The following is a 24,442-nucleotide window of genomic DNA, read 5'->3' as shown; positions in this document are numbered from 1 at the left end:
CGCGGCGGGTGCGGGGGGGCAGCGGCGCGCCGGGCGGGCTGGGCGCCGGGGCCGGCGAGCGGGAGCGGGCGCCCCGCCACCGCGGCGGCGTGGACTTGGCCCGTGAGGGCTTTTCCAGCTGGGGGGAGGGTGGGGGCGGGGCCGGCGCGGGGCCCTCGGCGGCCCCGCCCCCAGCCCCGCCCCACTCCTCGCGCGCCCGGGCCCCGGCGGATTGAGGACGAGATTTAGCTACCTCACGGGTTCCCTCCAGAGCAGAGAGGCGCTCCCCCCGGGGCCGGGAGGGGGGCCGGGGCAGGCGGGCGCAGCAGCGCGCAGGTGGCCCACAGCGATGGGTAGAGAGGAGCACACGAGGAGAACTGTGAACCCCCCAGGCCCACCGCCTGGCCACCCCCCCATCCCCCTCCCCCCAACACAGAAAAACCCACACCCTTCTTCGAGAATTCCCACGGGAGCCCTGCTTGTGACAACTGGGGCCCCCTGTGCAGGGGCCCTGGGGGCATGCGGGGGGGGGGCGGCAGGAGCCTGTCCCAGCAGCCTTCCCCAGGCAGCCTGTGGTCTCCACCGCGCCGCCTCGGTCCCCCCCCCCCCCGGCTGGGAAGCCCCCGCCCAGCTGACGGGTGGGCCCAGGGCCACCCCTGAGAAGCCCGCGGAGGTGCCTGACGGAGGCGGCATCGCGCACGCGAAACCTCCCAGAGAGCCTCCTTTCTGGCAAGCTGGAAGCGGCCCCTTCATGACATTTTCCGGGGAAGGGGCACGGGCGGGGTTTACGGCAGTGACGCTATTGTGTGATGACCTCAGCTCCCACAAGGCCCCGAGCAGTGTCCGCAGCTGGGCAGGGCCTGGAGCAAGGCCGTTGCGCCCGGCGGGGGAGGGGGCTGGCGTGCCCGAGCCGCGGGCTGGCAGGGGCAGAACCGCTAGGGTGCGGGGGCCGAGGAAGCCGTGGCCAGTGCCTGCTGCGGCCCTCACTCCTGGCTCCCCCAGAGTAGGGACAGAGGCCGCTAAGCTGGGGACGCCTGCTGGGGCCACCCGCCGGGGCTGCCTACCTGGCTGTCCTGGTACTGCCGGGCAGCACCCTGCCCACTCCTTTCTGGTGGCCCCCGAAGATGGCCTGTCGCCTGGGGGCGCCCGCTGCACTGGCCGCACACTGCAGTCGAGGCCCGGCTCCTCTGTCAGGAATTGGGTTTCATCTTCCCTGCTGGAGTCTGGCCGCTCAGAGGGGTCAGACCAAGGATGAAGCTCGGGCCCCGTGGTCTGGCTTCCCTGCTTCGGCCCCCATCGCCCCTGCCGTTTACCGCGCACCCGCCCTGTGCCAGGCACTTTAGCCTTGCGATCTCCTGTTAGCTTCGTAGCAGCCCTGAGAGAAGGGTTCTCACCCCCAGTGTCCCCGTGCAGATAAGTGGCAGAGCCGGGCTGTCTGATCCTCCGCGGTTCCCTCGCAGGCCACAGGGGGTGCTTCTGGGTGAGTCACCCCTGAGATGCTGGCCCTGGTGATGGCATCAGGCCTGGAGCACAGAGATCAGGAAGTGGGGGCAGGGATGGGCACGGTTACATCTTCAGAGGTGGCAGCCAGGGCCATGGGTGAGGCCGGGTGTAAAGTGACCCCGGGGCAGCCCCTGGAAGCCCCAGATGGCGGGCAGGCAGGCCATGGCTGATCCTAAGGTGGAGGGAGAAAGGCTGCCTGGGGGTGTTTGGAGGGATTCCAGAGATGACCCCAGGGGCAGGGGGAAGACAGAACTGCCCTGGGAAGGGGTATCTGCCTTGCCTGAATCCAAGCCCCAGGCTGGGAGCGTAGGGACCACTCCATGCAGTTGGCCCTCCAACGCTACCCAGGGTTGTCCGAGTGCACTTAGTTGGCCCACAGGCCTGGAGAGGCCCTGCCCTGCCCAGTTACCCAGCGTCTATTCATACTGGCCCGGCTTCTCTGTCCTCCGCCCAGAAGGGCCACGGCAGCCTCACCACCTCCCACCTGAGTGGGCCCGAGTCTCAGCCCCCATCATCAGGGGCCTGCACTGGTCGTCTCTGAGGCCCCTCAGGCGCTGGAGCCAGCGGCCTGCCAAGCAGCACTGCATCTTGCTTTAAATTCAACCAGCCTCCAGCCTCGCCCTCCTGCTCGCCACCCCGGGAGCAACGTAGCTTGGTCTCTAGGAAATGTTAGGGAATGCCAGGGTGACCAGATCATCCAGCGTGGGGTGAGGACGCTGTTGGGGTATCAGTCCTTGCAGGCTGCCCTCCCCACTTCACGGATCCAGCCAGAGCCAGCCCACTGCTCCTCTGAATCCAGCCACCAATTGGGGGTGAGGACCCATCCTTGGGAAAGCACCCCTCTTCCTCCCCTCGCCCCCCCTCCCCGGGAGGAGATGGAAATAGGAATTGAGGTGCTCCGGCTTGTACAGTTAGGAAAGGATATAAAATGGAACTAGATTTTGAAGAGTGTATTAACCAGAGTTGTGATATTGTAGGTGTTCGAAGAAAAACATACCAGAATAGTCTTTTTAGAAAAAAAAAAATTTCCAGGTTGCCCACTTTCTTACCTGCTGGGTGGTCTGGAGCCCCTGACAGCAGGGTCCCTGCGTTTCTGACACACAGTAATGCTATTGGGGCAGAGGGAAGTGGGGTGGATGGGGGCCCGCCCCTGGACTCACCTACAGGCTGGGGCTTCTGTCCTGAGCCAGCATCCTCAGGTCCTGGTCAGTGGGAGGCCCCTCGCGCCCGCCTGGCACTCTGCCTCCACAGTAGCTGCAGGAAATGGGCACAGACTGGCTTGGGGTTGCCCCAGGTGGGAATGAGACTGAAATCAAGGAGACCCTGAGGGATCGGGAGATGGTTCCTTTAAGAAACTGAAAAATGTTAGGGTTTCAATGCTCAAAGAACGACTGGAGAGTGGACAAACCAGACCCATGGATGGGGTTACCGGGCCACGGTTTATGGCCACAGCCAGGCCATACCCTAGGGGTATCGGAATGTGTGCTCGTGGGGCCTTGGCCCTGCCAGAACGAAGCCAGCCCCCCTCCCCAGGGCACCTCCCGTCCTCCCCCCGACTCCCTCCTACGTTCGGAGTTCTGTTCACTCAGAATTGTACATGTTTAGTTGTGACCATGACATATTGTTTGGGTCGGTGTTCCTCTCCAATGCATACTAATATATTATGGTTATTATATATGAATATATTTAATGACAAGGAGAAAGTTGTGGATTTTTTAAGTTTTTTTTTTCTTTTTTTTTTGGTTAGAGTTGTAATGGACCCAGATGGAACTTGTAACATGGGCCCCACATGATAGAACTAAATTCAGATATCAATTAAATAAACTCTTGTACACTGTTCTGTCTCCCAGTCTTTATTGGTGGCCTGAGCTACGGGTGGTCGGCCTGTGGGGAGAGAGGATGGTGAGTCCTCAGGCCATTTAAGGAATATGGCTTCTGGTCTAAAAACTCCCCAGCACGACAGAGCCCTGGGGTTTTCACAAAGCCTGAGATGGTGCCCTAACAACCCACTAAAATAAAAAAAATTAGAAACAAAAACAGGAAAAGGGCAGCTTTGCTTGGAAGGTCCTAGGGGCGGGCTGGCTCCAAGTGCGATTTGGACAGTCTCTAGTTCAGTCCCCAAGAGACCATCCCTGGGGTCCATCCTGGCCAGTCCCCAGGGCTCCGGGTCAGGGGGCCTCCAGGGGTGGGGCAGAGTGCACCTCTGAACCTCCCCATCTGACTCAGAACCTGCAAGTAGAGTTTCTGCCTTGCACGTAACCAGTTTCTTCTATGCACAACTAAGGGGAGACTCACCAGCAGAGACAACAGGGTTAGTGACGTTCAAGACTTTTCTCAAGCCATCGCTGAGGCTTCGTTCGGCGCAGGGATGGGGCCAGGGCTGGCGCCACGCAGCCACCAGGAGCTGAGCTCGCTGGCTTTCTGGAGGCTATATTTAAACTTCCAAATGGTTGTGATTTCTCTATTAAATAAACAATTCAGTCATTAGGAACATGTTGCGTTACCATGCAAAGTGGAGCCGATCGTCACCGGGAAGCTATAATTTCTGCACCCAGCTGTTGCGAAGACAAGTCTCAGCCACGCAGCCCGCCCCCGGAAGGCACGGGAAGCCTGTCCCCGCCGCGTGGAGAGCAGGCGGAGACGCTGTTCCTGCGGCGCAGGAAGGGACAGGGCTAGCCCAGCCTCCTCAGGGGGTCCGGCTCTAGGAACGGGAGGTGTGCTCTCGGAACCAGGGGTCAAAGCCCAGGTGGGTAGACCCAGGGGCGGCAGCACCGGACGCTGGGTGGGCAGGGACAGGCTACAGGCCTCAGGTGGCTGGACAGGCGGAGGCGAAAGCGAGCCTTTTCTGCAGGCTCGGGCTCCCCTCAAAGCCAGTTCAGACCCAGCTGGACTATTTGCAGGATTTAAGACATCTGCCAAAGCAGGAAATCAGCCAGCTTGCTGCGAAGTCCTGACCCAAGGTGGTTGGAAAAGTCCACTTTAGAGACTGGAATGCCGAGGTACGAGGAAACCGAGAGACTCCCATCAGGGACCCGGGGGCCAGCAGAGTCTAGTCAAAAATCCAGACCCCGCTGGAGGAGAGTTCCCCGGCGTCTGGCTGGCTCTCGCGGAGGTTCCCGCATTCGTAAATCCCTACCCTCTGGCCAGAGACAGCGCCTGGGGGTGGGGGCTGCCGGCTCACGGCAGAGACGCACCTAGGTTTCCGATTCTGTTGAACAGATTGCTCTGTCTATACTCTTTTGAGACTAAATAAAGACGTTTAAGAAATACGCCAAGAAAAACTAGGCGTGGAAGGACGGACAGGGACTTCCCTGGTGGCGCAGTGGTTAAGAATCCGCCTGCCAGCACAGGCGACAGGGGTTCGAGCCCTGGTCCAGGAAGATCCCACATGCCGCAGAGCAACTAAGCCTGTGAGCTGCAAAGAAGAGTAGCCCCTGCTTGCCGCAACTAGAGAAAGCCCGTGCATAGCAACGAAGACCCAACGCACCCAAAAATAAAATTTAAAAAAAGAAAAAAAAAGGACGGACAGAGCCAGTGTGAGAAATAAAGCAATGGGTTAATCCATCCAAATACTCTATCAGACTGGAGTCTCAACAGGACAGCAAGTCACTTCTGGAAAGAGGCAAATGCTTTCCGTTACTGGCATGGAGGTGGGAGAACTCTGAAGCCATAAGAAGCAATTAGAGGAAAGACGAGTCTTGGCCCACTTTTCAAAATAAAGGGGGGAAAACCGCACTTACCTTCAGCAGGGCTAGGCTAGAAAACCCAACTAGATAAAAGATGATCTTTCACTAATCTACACAAAGAACTCTCGGTATAAGCCCGGAACTGGAGAGGCAGGAGTACCAGCTACAGGCCGGCTGGTGGTTCTCAGAGCACTGGTCAGGAGAGAACCTGACAGTCCTTGGAGCAGAGGGGCAGTCGGGAATCCTGCAGCAGCCCCGTGCGAGGAGGGTCCAGGGCTCTGCCGGGAGCGCAGCGGAGTGTCCTGGGGCTAATGAAAACTAAGGTTTGGTTACAGTTATTAATTATAATGACATTGCAGTGGAACAAAAGTACCCGTCGTAACCAGGTATCTGGATTTCTTTATATAGTATCCAGACTTTAAATGCTTCTAATTAATCATCAGTTCAGTTAAACAGTACTTACGACGTTATTTTAATAAAGTTTACTTTCATCGAAAACGCACCCAAGGTGACGGGTCGTGCCTCTCTTCCCTACGCTTGGGGTACTACTAACTAACTGCTTACACCACCGATCCAGAGCCCTGCCGGCCGCCTGGCACCTTGGGCCTGACGCCATTGAAGGGGGAAACCAGGCCTGGCCAAACCCAGCTGGAAAATGCCTCAGGACCCCAGGGTGGCTCCTGATGTAACAACAGACCCCGAGTGGCCCATCCCAGCCGCTCGGGATGCCTCGGCAATTTGGGGCTGCCCCTCAGTTCAGAGTGGGGTGGGTATCTCCCAAAGGGGGAGCCTCCCTGCCCGGCACCACCCCAGGCCTTGGACGGCAGGTCCTCAGGGTCTCACCCGACCAGCTTCTTACCCCCTCCGCTGTCTGCAGGTCCAGGTCACCCGGCTAGGAAGGGCTGGGCCACGCCCAGAGCCCACTCAGTCGAAAGAACAGAAGCGCTGTGTGCGCACATCAGCTGAGCGTTTGGCTCGGAAAGGCCTTTCCGTGTGGCCGAGCCAGGCCGCCGTGGCTCTGGTTCAAAGACCCCCCACGAGTTGCCAGGGCTCCATGCTGAGCAAGCGGAGGTGAGAAAGTCAAACAGACCTTCAGCGCCCCCTCCCGTGAGCCCCAAAGTGGGGGGCTCCAAGGAGACGCTGTTTATACAGATTTGGGGTTTGGCACAAGACTGAACGATGTGCTCTGCGGATGCCTGATCTTCTGCTAGGAGATCCGTTAGCAACCGCCCTGCCCCCGCGGAAAGTGCCTCCCAGGGCGCCTTAGGGTGCGCAGGCGCCTGGCCCCCGTCCGGCCCGGCTCCTTCGGGAGCACAGCGCCTTGGTTCCCGACACAAGCCTGCCTCCGTGTTCTCTCCTGTGCTTCCCCGTCCCGACCCCCGACAGCGTGTCTCCTGCTCACGGCTGCCCCGCTCCTGCCCTCGTCCCTGGGCCACCGCCAGTCTGAACACGGCTCCCAGGGCCTCACCTGCTCTGCACGTGCTGGCAGCCCTGGAGGTCAGCGGGCACCGGGTCGGAAGCAGGGGGTAGGATCCTCGAGCCCTGGATGCGGAGGCCACCCGGGCCGGGGGTCGGTTGTAGGCTTGGGGTAGAGAGAGAACCCGCTGTCAGCTGGGGCCCTCGGGGTGCTCCGTGCTGCCACGTGCTGGCTCACGCGACCCTCGCAGTCAGCCCCGGAGGCAGGAAGCTGTGTTCTCTCCATTTTCTAGAGGAGGAAACGGAGGCACGGAAGGGTATCTGGCTCGCGCTCGCACTGCTGGCGAGGGGCGTGGCTGTCAGCGGGTGGCACTGCCTAGCTCAGGCTCTCTGCCTCTGGGTGCCTCCCGGTCCTCTAGCTGAGCAGATCAGGTGAGTCCAGCCAGGGAGCTGCGAGCAGAGGCGACGGCTTCCCTTCTGGGCAGAGCGTTCCCAGAGTCCCCTTTCTTCTGCCACAGCCCGCGTGGCTGTCCCAGCAGCCCGGGTCTGGGCCCCCAGCCGACTTGCGTGGACGGGCAGCAGGAGGGAGGCACCGACGCTGGGGATGGAGTGAGGTTGTTCGGATTTGGGTGACTGTGACTGCAGCGCCGTCCCAGCTGGCCCGGAGCGGAGTCCAGGGCTAGACCACCTCCCAGAAGAGTGCCGCGTGTCACCGCCACACACACACCAGGTGGCAGCGGGGCTGCCCAGGTGGCCTGGTAGTGACCTGGCCCCTCTAGCGGGGAACTGCTAGGAATAGGGTCACCCAGCCTTTGCGGCGACTTAACAACTGACCAAGCACAGAACCTTGACTCCCCTGACAGAGGCCTGGGGTCTGGAGCCAGGTCTTCGCTGTGCGCTGGAGTCTCCGGGTCGCCAGTCTGCAGCGCGGTCCTCCTGGTGCCTCAGCTCCCCGGGGAGGGAGGATGCGGTGAGATGGGTCAGGTCACGCCTTCTGGAGAGCAGCCGCCCACAGTCTCTAAGAAATCCACAGGAGACCCCCCAGGACTCCCCTCCCAGCTGCCCGATCTCTCCTCTTCCAGGGAAATCTTGTGCTTGGAAACTGCCCTAGTTTCTCATCACCAATTCTTTCCCCTGGAGCCACAGAGCGCAAAGCATGGCCCGCCGGCCCGGCCCGCCTTCCGCGTGGCCAGGAAGGCGGGCACGAAGCTTGGCCCGCTGCCCCTTCCAACCCAGACTCACCGCCGCTCCCGCAGGCCCGGCACCCTTCGCAGGCCTAGCCCACACGTCTGCCCTTGCCATCACGCACGTGCACACGTGTGCAACGCGTGCAGTACACACACACACACAAGGTTGTCAGGGCCAGTTTAGGAGCCAAATCAAGGTACTGTTCTCCTCCCTGCATAATCACACCTTCCTCTGAACCCTAAACGCTACCTTCCTGCCTGATCACATTCATCAGACTCGATTCCAGCTGCGTACAGGACGTTTCAGCCTGGGAAGATGGGTTTACTACACCGAGGGAGGAAACAAGAACGTGCTTCTGGGTCTGAAGGTGGTTCCTAAAGCAGAGTCCTGAGCTACTTCACCAGGAGGAGTGGCGAGCCTCGGGGGGGGACGCGGGCAGTGAGGCGGGCGGCAGTTGCCCAGAGACACGTGCCTGCGCGTGTCTCCTTCCTCATGTCACTCCTTCCTCCCTCTCGGACACGCGTGGCCTTGTCTGTTCACTGGTCTCCCACATGGGCACGACTTCCCCGAGCAGACTAGACACTCGAGGTCACAAGCTGCGTAGGAATTCGCCATCGTCCCCCCAGGGCGCCCAGCACGCTGTGGGGTGGCCGGACTCCATCAGCAGCCACAGGGCAGTGACCACTGAGGGACCCTGGGCTAGCAGCCCAATGACCAAGGCAGAACCCACGAGGGCCACACTGCCCAGTACCCCGGCAGCTCTCTGGAGCTGCCACACGATCTGCCTTTGCTGAAGCAACGCACGTCAGGAGGTCAGAGCTTTGGGGGTATTTATTGAGTGGCTTTCGGGCAGCAAGAGGATGCTGAACTTGACTCCATCACCGGCAGGTGTCCCGGCTGTGGTCCCTTGACGGCCACTAGTCAGTAGGCCAGACTGCAACGACCACAATAGCCACGAGCAGCAACAGAATCACCATTATCATCCCTGAAAAACAGAAGCATACGAGACCCCCTATGAGGACTCACACCAGACGAGCATCACCCATCCCGTGAGACATCTTCTGAGAGACTGGATGCAGTTCTCCAGGGAGCCCCGGTGTGGGGGGGCTGTCAGCGGCCTCTGGTTGTGCAGGCTGGAGGCTGCGGAAGGGAGGGGCTCCAGGGACACCGGAGAGTTGCCATCTCGCCACCTCGAGAGCTGTGCCGGAAGAGTGCCCGCGTTCCTGACCTGCTGGGGCCTCCCCTTTCAGGCCCCCGCTCCGGCTTCTGTGCACAGCTCGGCCCCGTTTTCTGTGTGCATTGACGAGGCCTTGACAAAGCAAAGGGCTTGGTGTCTATGAAGAAATACTGATTCTAGAATCCACTTTCTCCCCATCCACATGGCTTTAGCTTTCCTTCTTGAGCCCAAGGTACTTGGCACCCCTCCGTAAAAAATTCTGACAGACAGACTTTTTCTTTAAGTTTTTTTATATTAACACTTTCTAGTTTTACTTCCTCAACTTCTTGTCTGCGGACCACAAAGGAGAGCATCGGCCCTCCCGGCCAGTCTGCTCCCTGTGTCCAGCTCTGCCCGCCAAGCCCGCCCCGTCTCCCCCAGCTGACGCGGCTGGACTCACAACGCCCATCCCTGCACCGCTGACGAAGAGGGAGGGCCCAGGAGGACTCGGCCCCTTCCCCCGACGCGCTCACTGCCTTCCACGCTGACTTCCCTGGTGGGTGAGGAGTGCCTCCTACACCCCGGAGGCCAGCACGGTGGTGGCGTGTCAGACACAGGGCCCGGCCACGATGGCGCAAGCGCTCGCTAAATGAAGGCCCCGAGAGGGGAGTGAGGAGATGAGGTGAAGCACGTGAAAATGCTCCACGAGTAACAGGGGAGTCAGGGTCACGTGGCGGTTTGGCCCCCAGGACTGCCCTCCTCAGACTGAGGAGCCGTTTCGGGAAAGCTCAGGGTCGCCAGAGTTCAGCAGCTTGTTCTCTTACAGGAAGCCGTTAACGTTATTGACCTTACTGGCTACCAGATAACCACTGGCCACGTCAGGCTTCCAGAGCTTAAGAGCCACATGTGGCCGATGGCTACCCTATCAGACAGACACCAGAGAACATCTCCATCTTCACAGAAAGTTCTGCTGGACAGAATGGACACAGCGTGTGGAGTTCCGATGATTCTATTTACGGCTGCATCGCCAGCTTTCTGCAACGGTGCCTGGTGTGGAGACTTAAGACACAATCGTTGAATGGATGAGTGAACAGCCGCTCAAGGTGTTTTCGACGCTCACGCCACACTTGGACAGCTCCCCACGTTGGGAATTCTGCTTCCCCTTCTTCTTGAGTCAGTTTTGTTAAATTATGTTTTTCTGGGAAATTGCCCATTTTTTCTGCGTGTCCAAAAGTACTGGTATAAGATTGTTCATTATATTCTCCTATAATTTAAACACTGCTGTATCTCAGTCCTTTTTATTTCTCACACCACCTGTTCATGCATCCATTTTTTTCCTCTAGCCTTGCCACAAGTGTGCCTCTTTCTTAAAAATATTTATTTATTTTGGGCTACATTGGGTCTTCGTTGCTGCACATGGGCCTTCTCTAGTTGCAGCGAGCGGGGGCTACTCTTCATCACAGTGCTCAGGCTTCTCATATGCAGTGGCTTCTCTTGTTGCGGAGCACGGGCTCTAGGCGTGCAGGCTTCAGTAGTTGTGGCACGCAGGCTCAGTAGTTGTGGCGCATGGGCTCCACGGCATGTGGGATCTTCCCGGACCAGGGCTCAAACCCACGTCCCCTGCGTTGGCAGGCGGATTCTTAACCACTGCGCCACCAGGGAAGTCCCTTGTGCTCTGCTTTATATAACCCATGAGCTAAGAGTGGTTTTTGTATTTTTACCGGGTTGTCAAAAAAGAAAAAGGAGATGCGTCACACTGTCTGGGGTCTGCAAAGCCTAACGCATTTACTGGCTGGCCTTTCACAGAATCTACCGACCCTGTTCTGTGTCACTGTGGCCACGGATGGTCTCACTTAGGTGCTGGTCTCTGGCTCTCCCTCCATTTCTTTCATCTGGGATTTCCTTTCTTCCTTGTAAATTCAGCCATCCGTTAACGCTCTAGGGGGGGTTGTAATATTTCATCTAGCATTTCAAGATGCTTGTAGTAAGGCGGTGGGGGTGTGTGTGGCTGTTGAGTGAACATTCTCTCAGTCCACCTTCTTGCCAGAGCAGAAGAACACATCTTTTCATTCATTTCTGCCTCCAGAAACATCTCCAGGCTGACTGAAGGCTCCACCTGGGCAGGAATCCCACTGCTTCTTGGCTGGGGGCAAGGTTTATATTGTGCAACCTTTTTCCTTAAAAAACAGTGAAAACGAGGGAAGCAGACAGACCGAGGTGAAGCGTCAGGGGCCACTGCTGGCCCTCCGGAGCCCAGGCTTATCCTAAAGCCAAGGGGGAGGACTGCGTTTCTGAGGAAAGGGGAGAAGACGGGCTGAGTGGTGGCTCAGGAAGAAGTCCTGCCGCCGACGCTCAGCCAGGATTGGGGCTGCGAGGGCGCGTGGGGCTGAGAGGCTGCCTGTGCGGCCCGGGTTCCGGACCAAGGCTGCGATGGCCCAAGGGGAGGCCCATATGAGTGGCCCTGAATTTTCAAATCAGGGCGATTATGAGAAAAGCAGGACAAAGAAATTAAGAGCGGTAACTGGCTGGGAAGGAGCAACCATACATCGGGTTTGAGTTTCTACGCATGGTCTGATGGAAGCAGCCTCAGGCATCATAGTCACCACCATCTCCTGCTTGGGTCACTGCAAGCACTGACCAGCCGCTCCCTTTACCCAATCCTTTCCCCACAATTGAGCTGGAATGGAAATCAGATCAGGTTGCTTCCTGGCTCAAAACGGTCCAACGGCTTAGAATCCCCACTCCTCATGGCATTTGAAGGCCCTGCGTCATCTGCCCCCTGCGACCCGTGAAGCCACACGGTGTCCTGTGCTCGGGCCATCCTGACTTCGGTTCTTCCAACGTGCCCTGCACCCTCCTGCCTCCCGGCCTGGACCCGTGCTGTCTTTCCTGCCCCTCTCAGTCTAATCCCTGTTCATCCTCTAAAACTCAGCATCAGTTTCCCATCCTCCAGGAACTCCTTCGTGACCTGCAATGGACCGTGTTCCTTCTGTCTCTGCAGTGACCCTTCTTCAACCATGATTTGGGTCCTCAGTCAGTTACTATCTACATCCGCCACTGGCACGTGAGCGTCTATGGCAGGGACTGTGTTCACCACCACGTCCCCTGTGCCTGGGGCAGGGCCTGGCACACGGAAGAGGCACGAGACATTCTTTTTGCTATAAACCAATAAATGCATTGAGTATCTGGAAGGAACATCAGGCACCAACGAGAAGGACACAGAAGAGGTAAAGCAACGGGGAGAGCGGAGCTAGGAAAACGCGTTGAGTCCAAGAGAAAGATGGTCAATCCCAATTACAAACCCCGCAGAGACCCCAGGGGGATGGGGAAAAGCTCCCGCACTTCGGAGATGGTTCACAGCGCCGCGTGGGCTGTGTGGAGGCCCTACGGGAACCATCGTCAATACGGTGATTCCTCTTTCAGCCGCTGATTATTCTACCACGGAAACCGTGAATTCTACAAATGGTGCCACAGGAAAGGTACGACGGGGTCCACAAGACCTGTGAAACATGAAACGCCCTTCACCTGCTGACACCAGAGACCGTAACTTGATAATATGTGATAAACTTGGTTTCTTGCCCAAAGATGAAAAGTGGGACTTTGAGATCAACGACAAATAAGACTGACATTTCAAACCCTTTCAGAGCAAACAGGGGTCCTCTGGGTAGGAGGTTTCCAGCAGGTTTAAGTAAACCGGGGTGCGCGCAGGGTCAACTGAGGAAGTTATTCTGAGGAGGCAGGTGACAGGGATGAGCCAAAGCCAGCTGCAGCCCTGTGGATTCTTTTGGGTCAAAGAGTAGAGCTTGGGCTTTTCTGGGATGTGAACACGGCTCTAGCACCTTCCTTGAATGGAGTCTCTCCCCTCTGAAGGATGCTTCGGAAAGAGAAACCAAGGGTCTTTTCAAAGCCAGGGAGAGCTGAGCCACGGCGTGCGTGGACTGTTCAAAGCGGGCCAGGTTGCTTTGCTCGAGTCTCAGCAACAGGTAATTCTTGTCTGTTTTTTTATGAGGAAACTGAAGTTCTAGAAAACTAACTCTCTTACCTAATGCCCCACAGCTGGTGAGAGGAAGAGCTGGGATTGGAATCCAGGTGGGATGGAGCCCTCGGGCCAGGCTCTTACCCTTTCTTACCCCTGGGGCCCGTCTTAGGGGTGGGGGTGGGGATCCTGATTCCCGACACAGCACGGGGTTTATTGGAGAGAGAGAGAGAGAGGCCCAGGTGTCTTTGGGCTGGAAAACTGAGATAAAGAGTTTCTTCTCTTTTTTTTTTCCTTTTCCCATTTCTTTCCTTCTTCCTTTGGGCAACTTTTTATAGTGGGAAAATTGAAACAAATACAAGAGCAGACGGGAGAGTCTAAGGAGCTGTGATGAACTCTCACCACTCAGCTTTAACAGGGGTGGGTTCGTGGCCGATCTGGTTTCATCTATACCCCCACCCGCTCCCTGTCCCTGGTGTATGTTTTGGAAGCAACTCCCACACGTTTCATCTACAGATACTTCAGTAAGTATCACCAAAAGGCATCATCAGAAAATCCACCACACCACCACCACGCAAAACACAGAGGGATTGCTATTCCTTAAAGACAGAGGCAGGGAAGAGCCCCCAACACTTCAGATATAGAAAGGTAGTTCCAGCTTAGAGGACGAGGGAGACCAAGCCACCGATGGCCACTGGCCACGGGAAGAACAGGAAAAGCATTCCGTCATGTGTGACAGAGAGACCTTCTTTCTCTTGCCTCAGAGTAGGGCTTAAACCTCAGGGGGTCTAGTCATCCATCCCCCGCCCCTGCCCCCCGCTAAGGAAATGTTGGACATTTCAGACCCAGGAAAGACAGTGGAACTTCTGGGAACCTACCAACTTCTGAAACAATGAATGCTCTTTGCCCCCAAACCCAGCACACAAACACCGGGCGAGGCTGCGGACGCCGGCAGCCTTCCTGCACACATCACTCAGCTCTGCGCGGGGCCTGCTGGCACCTGGCAGGGCAGATTTTCCCTTCCAATCCCCAAGTGCCCCTTTCAGGGGCAGGCCTGGGATGCCAGACTTCCAAGAGTGGGAAAAAACCGTCCGTTTCCTTTGGTCAGTTTACCAGATAAGTATTACTCAACCACTTATAATATTTACAAGTCCAGCTCATGGCAATTACCAAAAGATGTAAGAAAAACTCCTTTGCAAACAGGGAAAGGATGTGAAACACGGTCTCTCAGGGACAGTGTTGTGTTTGCTGAAGATTGTCCATCGGGATTCATGGTCCATATTTTTTCCAGTGAAACACTGGAAACCAGCAAATTACGGAGGCTGTGATGCCAACACCTCTGCCACAGTGGAGTGTGGGTAACGGCTCCTAATGCTCACTGATGATGGGGGGGAGGAGGGGAGAGGGAGGGGAGGAGGAGAAGGGAGGGGAGAGGAGGGAGGATGGAGGGGAGAGGAGTGGGGGAGGGAGGGGAGAGGAGTGGAGGAGGGAGGGGAGAGGAGTGGGGGAGGGAGGGAGAGGGGGAGGGGGAGGGAGGGGAGGGGGAGGGGAGGGAGGGGAGGGGGAGGGGAGGGAGGGGAGGGGGAGGGGAGGGAGAGGAGTGTGGGATGGAGGGGCGAGGTGGCGGGAGGGAGGGGGATACAAAGGCCAGTTTTATGGAAGCCTTTTTATCTGGTTTTTGCTCATCACAAGGAAAGCCATACTGGCTGCCAGCTGTGGTTGGCTGTTTGGAACCAAACTGTATATCCTCCTATTGTCTGCTTTGTTCTTCACACTGGAAGGATCAGGGCCCACAAACAGCTCTCACGCAGCCTCTGAGGACCCACAGAGGACATTTAAGAAAGGCCCCCGAGCTGTTTTCGCCAGCTGTGCCCATCGATACGTGGCATTTGCGTATGTATTGACCGGGTTCTCACTGATCACACAGATCTTTCTGCAGCAGGCTCCTGAGCTGAGGGAGGGAATCGCAGAAGAAGAGACAAAACTGGAATATTGGCTTTCAAAAGTTCATGTAAATGTTCCCTTTAATCCCCTTACTAGGCAAATATGCTGAGAAAAGAGTAGAGGCCGTGCAGAGACGGTGAACATATTGACATTCTGACTTTCTAACTGAAGGGCTGAAGAGTGGCAGTTTCCCTTGAGCTCACCCCTCGGCCCACACCTGCCCACTCGGGAGCCGTGTTTGCGTCTAGTCGGCCGCGGGGCGCGGGCACGGGCCGCCTTCCTCCAGCCCACCTGGCGACTCGGCTGGGCTGGGGGCCCGCGTTTGCACAGACACAGTGCGGAGACCAGCCTCTGTTCTCTCCCTGCTCGTGAATCTATTTCACACCACAGTTCCACATTTGAATTTTCCCCAAACTGTGCTTTCATCAAAATACTGTGCAAAAGTCATCTCTGATTTGCTGATTCTGGTTCTTTTCTTATCTGGCACTCAGCCCATCCCGCCAGGCTCTCCTTTCTCCGCTGGCGGGTAAACCTTCCTCTGCGGCTCCAGCGGGCTCCCCCATCCCCTCAACAGACCTTCCACCCATCATCCTGCCTCCTCTGCTTGCACCCTCATCCCTTTCGCACCCCACCCCAGGGCGGAGTCCACTTCCTCCACAGAGACCTCTCCACCCACAGAGACCTCGCCTCCCTGGGGTCAGAGAGGCGCTCACAGCCAGGCCACTGCTCTCCAATGACTGGCCTCCATCTTTCAATTCTTATCTTACTTATTCACGCTTCTTTCCTTAGGTCACAGGGTCTCCAAAAGCAGGCACCGTGCGGTCTGATGTGGCGGAAGGGGCACTGGTTTGGGGACTCAGGGAGACCTGACTTCAAACATGTCCACTTTCTAGCTATGAAATGTCAGGCAAGTTCCTTAACTCTGAGTTCGGTTCCACCATCTGTAGAACAAGCCTAAAAATACCAACTTCCTAAGCTTGCTGCGAGGATTCAATAAAATGAAGGATCTAAAACTTGTAGATCATAACTGGCGCTCCATAAATGGCGGCTGTGAGGACAGTGATCTTGACCCCGTACAACCCACGGCCCCCAACCGGTGCCTTGCGCGCGTCCGATGAGCAAGCCGGCCCCCTGGCTTAACAACAGAAATAAAAAGCCATTCGTTCCAGAAGAGAAGGAAGAGGGTCAGAAACAGGGGAACGCCTGGGTGGCATTTAGTTGAGAACCAGCCCATCTCTAGCCGAGGCCCGGGGGCGATGACGGGGGCATCCAGGAAAGGTGGGACGCGAGTATCTGGCAGCATCCCTGTCGGTTATTAGCCACAGGAAGGGCGGCTGTGCCGGGCGAAACACTGGCTGTGGGCACCAGGCGAGAGAAGCCACGGGAAAGTGAAATGTGAAAGGCCTTGGAGGAAGGGCAGGGCAAGGGTGTGCGCTGAGGACAGGGTTGCCGGCAGCAGAGGGAGACGGTGAAAGCACACCCAAAGGGGGACCCAGACGGTGTGCAGGGGCCCAAGGGAGCTCCAGAGACGTGCCCAACATCGGGAGACATCCCGCCACGCGGGGGGATGGGCAGAGCGGGACTCGGGGGCCGGGGAGCCTGGACACTCTAGCTGTGGTGGCACGAATGATGATGATGATGATGAAAATGACAGCATGGCAAGAAGTACAAACGTCAGAGCTCCCGTTCTGCCACAGGGCACACGTGCTCAGATCCCAATATTCTTCTCACCGTCGGGCAGAGAGCTGGTAGAACAACAATTTCCCCCAGTCTCTGCGTGAGAAAGTCGGGGCTCAGGGGTGAATGAGAGCCCGTGAGGGCGGGAGGAGCCGCAGGACCGGCTGGGATGGAGCGTCAGGGTGGGAGGAGGCAACCTGGGGGCCCTCGGAGGTCCTGCCGCGTGAGGGGGAATGCCAGGGCTTGTGAGCCAGCCGTGATGGCACAGCCCCTCAGAGAAATCCATCAGAGGGCAAAGAACATGCCTAGGATGTGCCTGTGTTTCGGTTCTGACTGAAAACAAAGAAAACTGGAATTGCACAGATCTTAACTTTCCCAGGGCTTTATGTCACGCCGACGGAATGTGTCTGTGACGGCGTTTGTGTCTCTGCCTTTCGACAAGGTCACAGCCTACGCACACGGCGCCGGGCACAGGGAGGACTTGCCGACCCCAGCCCGGCCCCTTGCTGGCCCGTGCGAGCTGGCCGCTCGATGCCTCCGTGTTCCACGTCCACAGGGCCGACACACGTGTCCCCAGGCTGCGGGAGGGTTACGTGACGTTCCCCGGCCAAGGGCCTGGCACACACGGGTGCTGACACTGCCTCCATTCTGGAAAGTACCAGCTTCCTGAGGGTGAGAGCTGGGGTCTTCTCCGAAATGAGTTTTTGGAGGGATGAACCTGGTTCCCCTGAGTGTGCCTGGGCTGGATTTGTGCTGGGGTGACGTGGGAAGGGGAGAGGCACCCTCCTGGCGCTGGCATCTCCCCCTGTCCTCGGAGGGCCCAGGCCCCGGATGAGCACCCCATTTCAATGCGGACAGGAGGTCCTGCTTTGTGTAAATAGAAAAACTCGACAAGAAGCAACTCTGAAGAGTAGGAAGCTGACTGGGGGGAGGAGAGCGGTGCAGAGACACATCTGGGGGCCAGAGGCAGCGCGGTTCTCAGCAGGAAGCAGGGAGGGTGACCCGAGAGGAGGTGTGGGGAGGAGGGAAAAAGGACTTGCCTAGAAACAGGAAATTAAAAAGAATTAGGACTGCAAGAGACAGGGCAGAGGAGCCGGATGGAGGCCCAGTGAAAGGCGGGCTCACGGGGTCTGGGCTCCAGGAATGAGGGCCTTGCTGGGCGTCAGGTGGCCCTGTCACAGCCGTGGGAGTGGTGAGGCTGACACTCGGCTCGTGGACACCCAGCATGAGGACCTGAGAGCTCATCTCCCTGGCCCGGGGCAAATCAGGTCCCAACGGAGGGGTCAGACTTGCTGGTCAAGTGCCCTAGCCGAGGGCACCGCCCAAGCGAGTGAGATTTACCCACACCAGAACCAAACTCAACACAAGCTACTGAGTCCTCACTGCGGGTCAGGTCCGACAGGGCAAAGATACACGTCATCTCTTTACGGGTCTCCCGGTCTCATGAGAAAGGCAGAAAATCGACCCACCCCTGCCTCCCCAAAACAAAACTAAAACCCCCCGCAGAAGACACCGTTCCCTGGAGGGGCTGTGTAAAAACTCAGCCATTACTGTTGCTTCCTGCACAGAAAGTGCTGACTAGTTTCTAGGTCCCATCTTTGTTCTTAAAGCGTTACTCATTTCCCGTCCCTGAGATAAGTTCAGCCCGGCAACTGCCCGGCCATAATTCAACAGGATTCACTTGTAAGCAGATAACCCTTCATATCAGCAGATTATGAGTTGTCGAGTCAATCACTTAATGCCAATTCTCCGGCGCACCGACATTCGCTAAGCAACACCCTCTCACTGTGCTGCACTGGTACCCCTGGGAATGTGAACCCGGCGAGAGTCTGGCAGAAACTCAAGTGTCTCTGAAAACACGGTCGGGAGCTCGGTTATGGACACCTTGTTCTGACAGTTCCCTCTCGATGAAGGATCAGAAGGTTTCTGTGGCTCCAGTCAGGCTATGGATTCACCATTGCAAACCCCTTCGTTTGGGCCCTACGGACTGGGAGGCATCACCTGGCATCAATTAGGGACAACGGGCAAGGTGACAGGAAGGCGCTGCTGCTCAAGTCCTAACTCAGGTAGAGAAACGCAGGGAGAGGCGGCCATCAGGAGGACGTTTTCTCAATACATCAAATGCTTACCCATCTGCTGTGTTTTGTTTAAAGCAAATCATTTGGCCAAGATGCAAAGGCTACTCGGTGGTAGATGTGAACTGAGTGTCTGCGTCTCAAACCTCAAAGGAACATATTATTGGCAGGGGAGGAAGCAGCGGCCATGGCTGTTCAACTTGCTCCTACAGACACAGCTGGTGGGTCTAGCGGTGGAGCCAGTGAGGCGAACCAGGCTTTCTTCTCCAGGAATTTTGTGACTTTGGACTGACAGAGTTGGGGTTCAGCCACCGTCAAGGGGACGCTCCGGAGGGGTACTCTACCAACTCCGGCTGGAAGGTCCCAGGCCTGCCCATCTTCTGACCCTTCCTGAGACTTGGTTGGCCCCATCATCCCTTAGATTCTTGCAAGTAACCCAACGTCGTTCAAATAAATTACATGTTCTTTAACCTAAACGAGCCAGAGTCATTTCCCCTTACTTGTAACCAAGATCCTTCAGTAAAGATACCATCAGCAAGAACAACTATTCGTCTCTAATTATTTGTAAAAGTATCAGCGTCACACGAGAACAACTTCGCCTTCCTGGCTAAGCGCTGGAAGGACGGTGCAGAGGCATAGCTCCCGGGAGCCTACCGTCTTGTCCTGCATCTAGCAGCTTACTCTGAATGGGCCGAGGTCCCACTTGAAACAGCTGTCACCATTAAGAGACCAAACTCTTCCCTTTCACAGGCACATATCCTATCACCTTGCAAGTATCCTCTGATTCACTAGAGATGTCCCGAGGAATCAAAGGGAAGAAAAGCTGCCCTCAAGTTCTCGGGCAAGAGGTATTTAGAGCAAAGGGCAGGGCAGGAGAGGCCCCGCTGTAAACAAGGCTAACAAGGACACCGTGGATGGGGTGAACTAGGTGTTCAGAGCCTCCCCCTTGGGGACCCCTCCTCCCCAGACACACCGTGTAGGGCCCACGGGCCGTCTGGATCCAGCAGGTCCCAGGCGAGCACACATTGTTCCTGCCACCACAGTCCTAACAAGAGCCACCTGTGCCACCATTACTGCTGCTGGGCACGGGTACCCTTTATACACGTTACACATGGAGCCGGCTCCGTCAGTGTTTAATCCGCAAATGAAACAGATGGTCCCTGCTCCCGATTTGGCGAGGAAAGCAGAAACAACGCCGATGCCCTCTGGGTTCTCTCTCTCTCGGCTTCTGATTTATTTAACAAACATTGATAGAACATGTGCAGGGTACCAGGCACTGGGGATACAGCAACGAACAAGACAGACAGACAGACGTTCCTGCCTTCACTGAGTTGCTATGTGAGAGTGAGTGTGTGTGTGTGAGTGTGAGTGTGAGTGTGTGTGTGTGTGTGTGTGTGTGTGTGTGTGTGTCGGCGCAGCAGCTGAAGACAGACCAAACCCCAAAGCTAGAAGGGGTTAAGTGCTAGAAAGGGAACACAGCCCATCCCTTCCTATCCTACAGGCTAAGGGGGGGCTCAAAGGCACACTCTCCTCTCCCTCAGCTTCCAGGAGCACATGGGGGAGGGGGTACTGATACCTTCCAGAAACCGGCCACGGTGGGATCTGGAAACACATTGCAGGTGAGATTAAGGTGCCTTCCTACATGGCATCAGGAAACTGCTATCCCTGAATGTTAATAATATGTAAGGTTAGAAATAACACATGACGAGAGTTTGCTGGAATGAAGGGTGATGTAATGACAAGTGGAAACAGAAAGGGGACTTATTGTGGAGTGTAGAAAAGGCGAGCTGGAGAGGAAGGACTTGCCAGGGCAGGGGGACCCCGGCCAGTGTGCTCCGTCACTGCTTGGTCTGCGGGGAAGTGCGGTCCGGGTGACGAGGCAGCGCACTGCTGCTTGGGTGGCCAAGCGTCCTCGGGGGGCCGGTTTTGACAATTCCATGCCCCAGTGGAAAGTGTGCTTCTTAAACAGAGGGCTGTTGCCTTGACCAGGGGCCCTCTCACTTTACAGAGTGCTGGCCACCAGCTGGGGGCTGAAGTCGAGAGGAAGCCAGGGGGTGGTGGTAGGAATCGGATGACAGAGTAGACACAAAATTTCACCCAAAGTTTGGGAGGAGCCGGTTCAATCCATTTTGGCTGACGTGGGGATGGCTAGCACTGTTCCTGGGGCTCTGGGTGGAGAGTCACTCTGTGTCTTGGAGGCCGTATCGGCCCCCTGCCTAGTCTCAGCATTCCTTTGGCCCCCAAGGTGACAGGGACTATATATAACCAAGAGCCACAGTGGGGAGGGCAGAAGGAAGACGACTGCTAAGAGCCGTGGCAGGAAAGAAAAATAAGGGCTGAGGAGAGCAGCAGACGTGGTCCTTTAGCTTGAAGAGCCGAGTCTTTTACCAGAGAACCAGAACATATGTCCTGGTTCCTCAGTTTGGCTGTGAAGCCCATCCCCAACATCGAGGCAGAAAAACGAGCCCTACTGTGATCTGACGGTCACCCCTGCTTTCAAGTGATCACCGCTAAGTGATCGTAAGCTCTCTGTTCCATTACCCCCCAGCACCGTGCGTGTCACTTCCCAGTGGTGCAGCAAAGGGATGGAAGACGAGCGTGTACACGCGTGTGCGTGAACACACGCTTTCCCTCCTTGGGAGGCCGCAGAATGTAACAGCCGGAGCTGCACGTGGGCTGAGACGCCAGATGGCTTGCGTTCAAATCGCGGCTCTGTCGCTTGGGGAAGGAACCCAATTCTCTGAGCCTGGAATCAGGAGAATGCTAACCCTGAGCTCCCCGAGTTGTCATGGAGACGCAACAAGCGCGACCTGGCCCACGGCATGTTCTCAATTGCCACTAGTTGCTGTTGTCACCTACTGGAGACTGCCTTCGCTACAAACGTGGCACTCATGGTCCTCAACCTTTGGACAGAAGGCCCTCTGGCCTGCCCCGTCCGTGACCCCTGAAGCCTCCAGTGCTGTCCACATCCCCCCACCAATGCACGCCACCAACACGCAGGAGAAAGGGGCCTCCAAGGGGTATGTGGCCAGCCACCTGCCCTCAGGCATGACCACTCAGGGAGACCCACATACGGCTCCCACACCATTCTTGAAAATCTTCTCTACGTCACTCTTCAGAGAATCTACCAGGAAAACAGATTTTGAAATTTACGCTCATGCAAAATTCTCCAACAGCGTGCATGCCTATATGCACAAACAGAAAAATACACTTATTAACAAATAATAGATTAAGAGCTCTTCGATAAAATGTAAGTCATATTCGCTCTATCAGAAGGGATGTGCGTCTTCCACCCAGAGCGCCCCAACGGCCTCCTCGTTCAGCTTTGGGGCGTGAATTGAATGAATTATCGCTGCAGTGAGATGCGTGGCTGCAGGGATGGGGTGGAAACTATCCAGCACCCGGGTCAGCTGCTAGCTTCTCGTTAGTAGAAGGAGAGTTGTGAGCCCACGGGCATCACCAGGATGGGTGGGGTAAGGACCACAAAGACTTGGGAGCCACTCTGCACTGGGTCATGGAAAAGGGCCCCTTCCCCAAAGCAGCAGCGGGCTTGCAGTTCAATGTAGGAAATACCCAGGACCGGTCGGGATGCAGAGCTCACACACCCAAGGCACAGTCTCACCATAGGACTCTTCACTCTGTGGAGTGAAGGTGCCCTTGCCGCCGTCTTGGGGACCCCTGCAACGATGCCCCCTCCACCCAGGACTGTTCTCTAACATTCTTCACGACCAAGACATCCTTCTAAGGACAGTGTATCATCTGAGGAGCCATAAAACTTGACCTTCACAGATGGAAGGCGCCATCTCAGTAGTGCCAACTGTCAGTGAGGCAGGAAACCATGGGTTCCTACGTGAACACACGGGGTGGTCACTGGTGCCCTCCAAGCCCCTATGCAGCTCTGACAGGTGCCCAGGGTCAATGAGGTCACCAATGAGCCGACTGAAAAACAAAAACAGGCGGGACTTCCCTGGTGGCACAGTAGTTAAGAATCTGCCTGCCAATGCAGGGGACACGGGTTCGAGCCCTGGTCTGGGAAGATCCCACATGCCGCAGAGCAACTAAGCCCGTGCGCCACAACTACTGAGCCTGCGCTCTAGAGCCCGCGAGCCACAACTACTAAGACTACTTGTAGTTGTTGCAACTACTGCCCGTGCTCCGCAACAAGAGAAGCCACCGCAGTGAGAAGCCTGTGCACCGCAGCGAAGAGTAGCCCCCGCTCACCGCAACTAGAGAAAGCCCGTGAGCAGCAACACAGCCCAATGCAGCCAAAAATAAAGAAAAGATCCGACTTCTCAAAAAACAAACAAATGGGCAAGATTCCCAGCCATACGTTCTAGAATACGGTCCGCCTAAAAACTGTTGAGCAAGGATTCTATTGGCAAGAAGAATGAACAGAAGTATCTGAGGCCCCAGGATTCAGGGCGGTAGAGCCCAAAGATTGGGAACCGGCTCATCTTAAGGACCGGCCTGCAGGGGTGGCCTACGACATGTGGCCCAAGGCCCTCTCAAGGATAAGGGAACCCAGGAGCCCGGGAATCCAGGTACAAGTCCTTGCCTTCTTTCTTCCTCTGAAGGTGGTCAGGGTGTAAGGGGCTTAAGGAGACCACAAAACTGCAGTCCACAGAAAGGCACCCTGATGGCCACGGAGTGTCACGAGTGTGTTCAGGCCAGCGCCGGGTGTTTGCCTCTCACACACTGTCCACAAACACACAGGGTGTCTGCCTCTCACACACTGTCCACAAACACACAGGGTGTCTGCCTCTCACACACTGTCCACAAACACACAGGGTGTCTGCCTTTCAGTTGTGTGTTGTGAGCGCAGATGATAAAAGGTGTTTGAGGACAATACTGAAATGATGTCATCAACTTCTCCTTCTCCACTCTTCTGAAAAGAAGTAGAAGAGGCCATTCAAAATGTCGGATTTGGCTTTGAAATGTTCGTTGGCTTGCGTGCAACATGGTCTGTCAGATACTTCAGAAATCATTTCAAAGCAAAATAAAAAAGTGGAATTCTGACACACTCTCAAAGAAACGATCCGGTTTTCCCACCCTGGCCTCTCACTCAACATGCCGCCCTCGCTCACACCTCCGCGCCTTGGCAGGGACCGTTCGCATCGCTTCGGAGCCCTCCGCCGCCTTCCACGCCGCCGGCACCCCGACACCGGTGCTGGGCCTCAGCTCAAAACCGTCCCCTCCCCCAGGGACACCACCTCTCCCGTGCCCAAGGCGGTCTGGGGACCGCTTTTCCTGGGGGGCTCCTGCATATCGAACACGTGCCTTAGAGAAATAGACTTAATACTTGGGGAAATGAACAACTGATTGGGTTCAGGGTTTACCTCCCTGATGGTCTGAAATGCTTTGAGAGGACAGATCCTGTGTTTCCATGTCTGTGTCCCCAGCATGCTACCCACGGATGCCCAGGACAGATGTCATTTAACACGTGCTCGACACGTACGCATTTTTGTTTTCGGTTGACTGGATAGCACCTCACTGTTTAGATTCAAATACTGCTTGGTGTTTTAAGCGTCAGTAGTAAGGATTTCAAATGCATTTTTACTTGGTGGTAGCTAACGTGGACATTTTAGCAGCTACAACAGTACTTGGCATATAGTAAGTGATCAACGTGTGTTGAAAAGAAATGAGTGAATGAATGCATGAAAGGGTATAAACTCAATAAAACAGGCTATTATAGAATATTGGTTCTAAAGAACTCCAAGGGGGTACAAGTAAGTACAGTCGGTACTGCCAAACTCAAAATCAATATATTGCCCATTAGTGGTCAGTGATCTGAATACAAACTTCTAGGAGAGAACAGATCCTATACTTATCTTTCAAGTAAATG

The 24,442-nt window shown here is 56.3% G+C and overlaps 1 protein-coding gene across 2 annotated transcripts in view; it reads right to left on the bottom strand.

Moving 5' to 3' along the window:
- Window positions 1-8,593: 8,593 nt before the first annotated feature.
- STX8 (syntaxin 8) overlaps window positions 8,594-24,442 on the bottom strand; it is a 241,010-nt gene continuing 225,161 nt past the window's right edge. For both annotated transcript variants that reach the window (XM_082678912.1, XM_082678911.1), the window contains one exon: window positions 8,594-8,757. In XM_082678912.1, the coding sequence (XP_082535038.1) occupies window positions 8,690-8,757 (68 nt within the window). In that variant the 3' untranslated portion in view covers window positions 8,594-8,689. The remainder of the gene's footprint in view (window positions 8,758-24,442) is intronic.

This window comes from Grampus griseus (assembly GCF_964374135.1).
Source record: "Grampus griseus genome assembly, chromosome: 20".
In the NCBI taxonomy this organism is placed as follows: Eukaryota; Metazoa; Chordata; class Mammalia; order Artiodactyla; family Delphinidae; genus Grampus; species Grampus griseus.
Note: the sequence above shows the minus strand (reverse complement) of the source record. Positions and strands in the feature narration are given on the sequence as shown.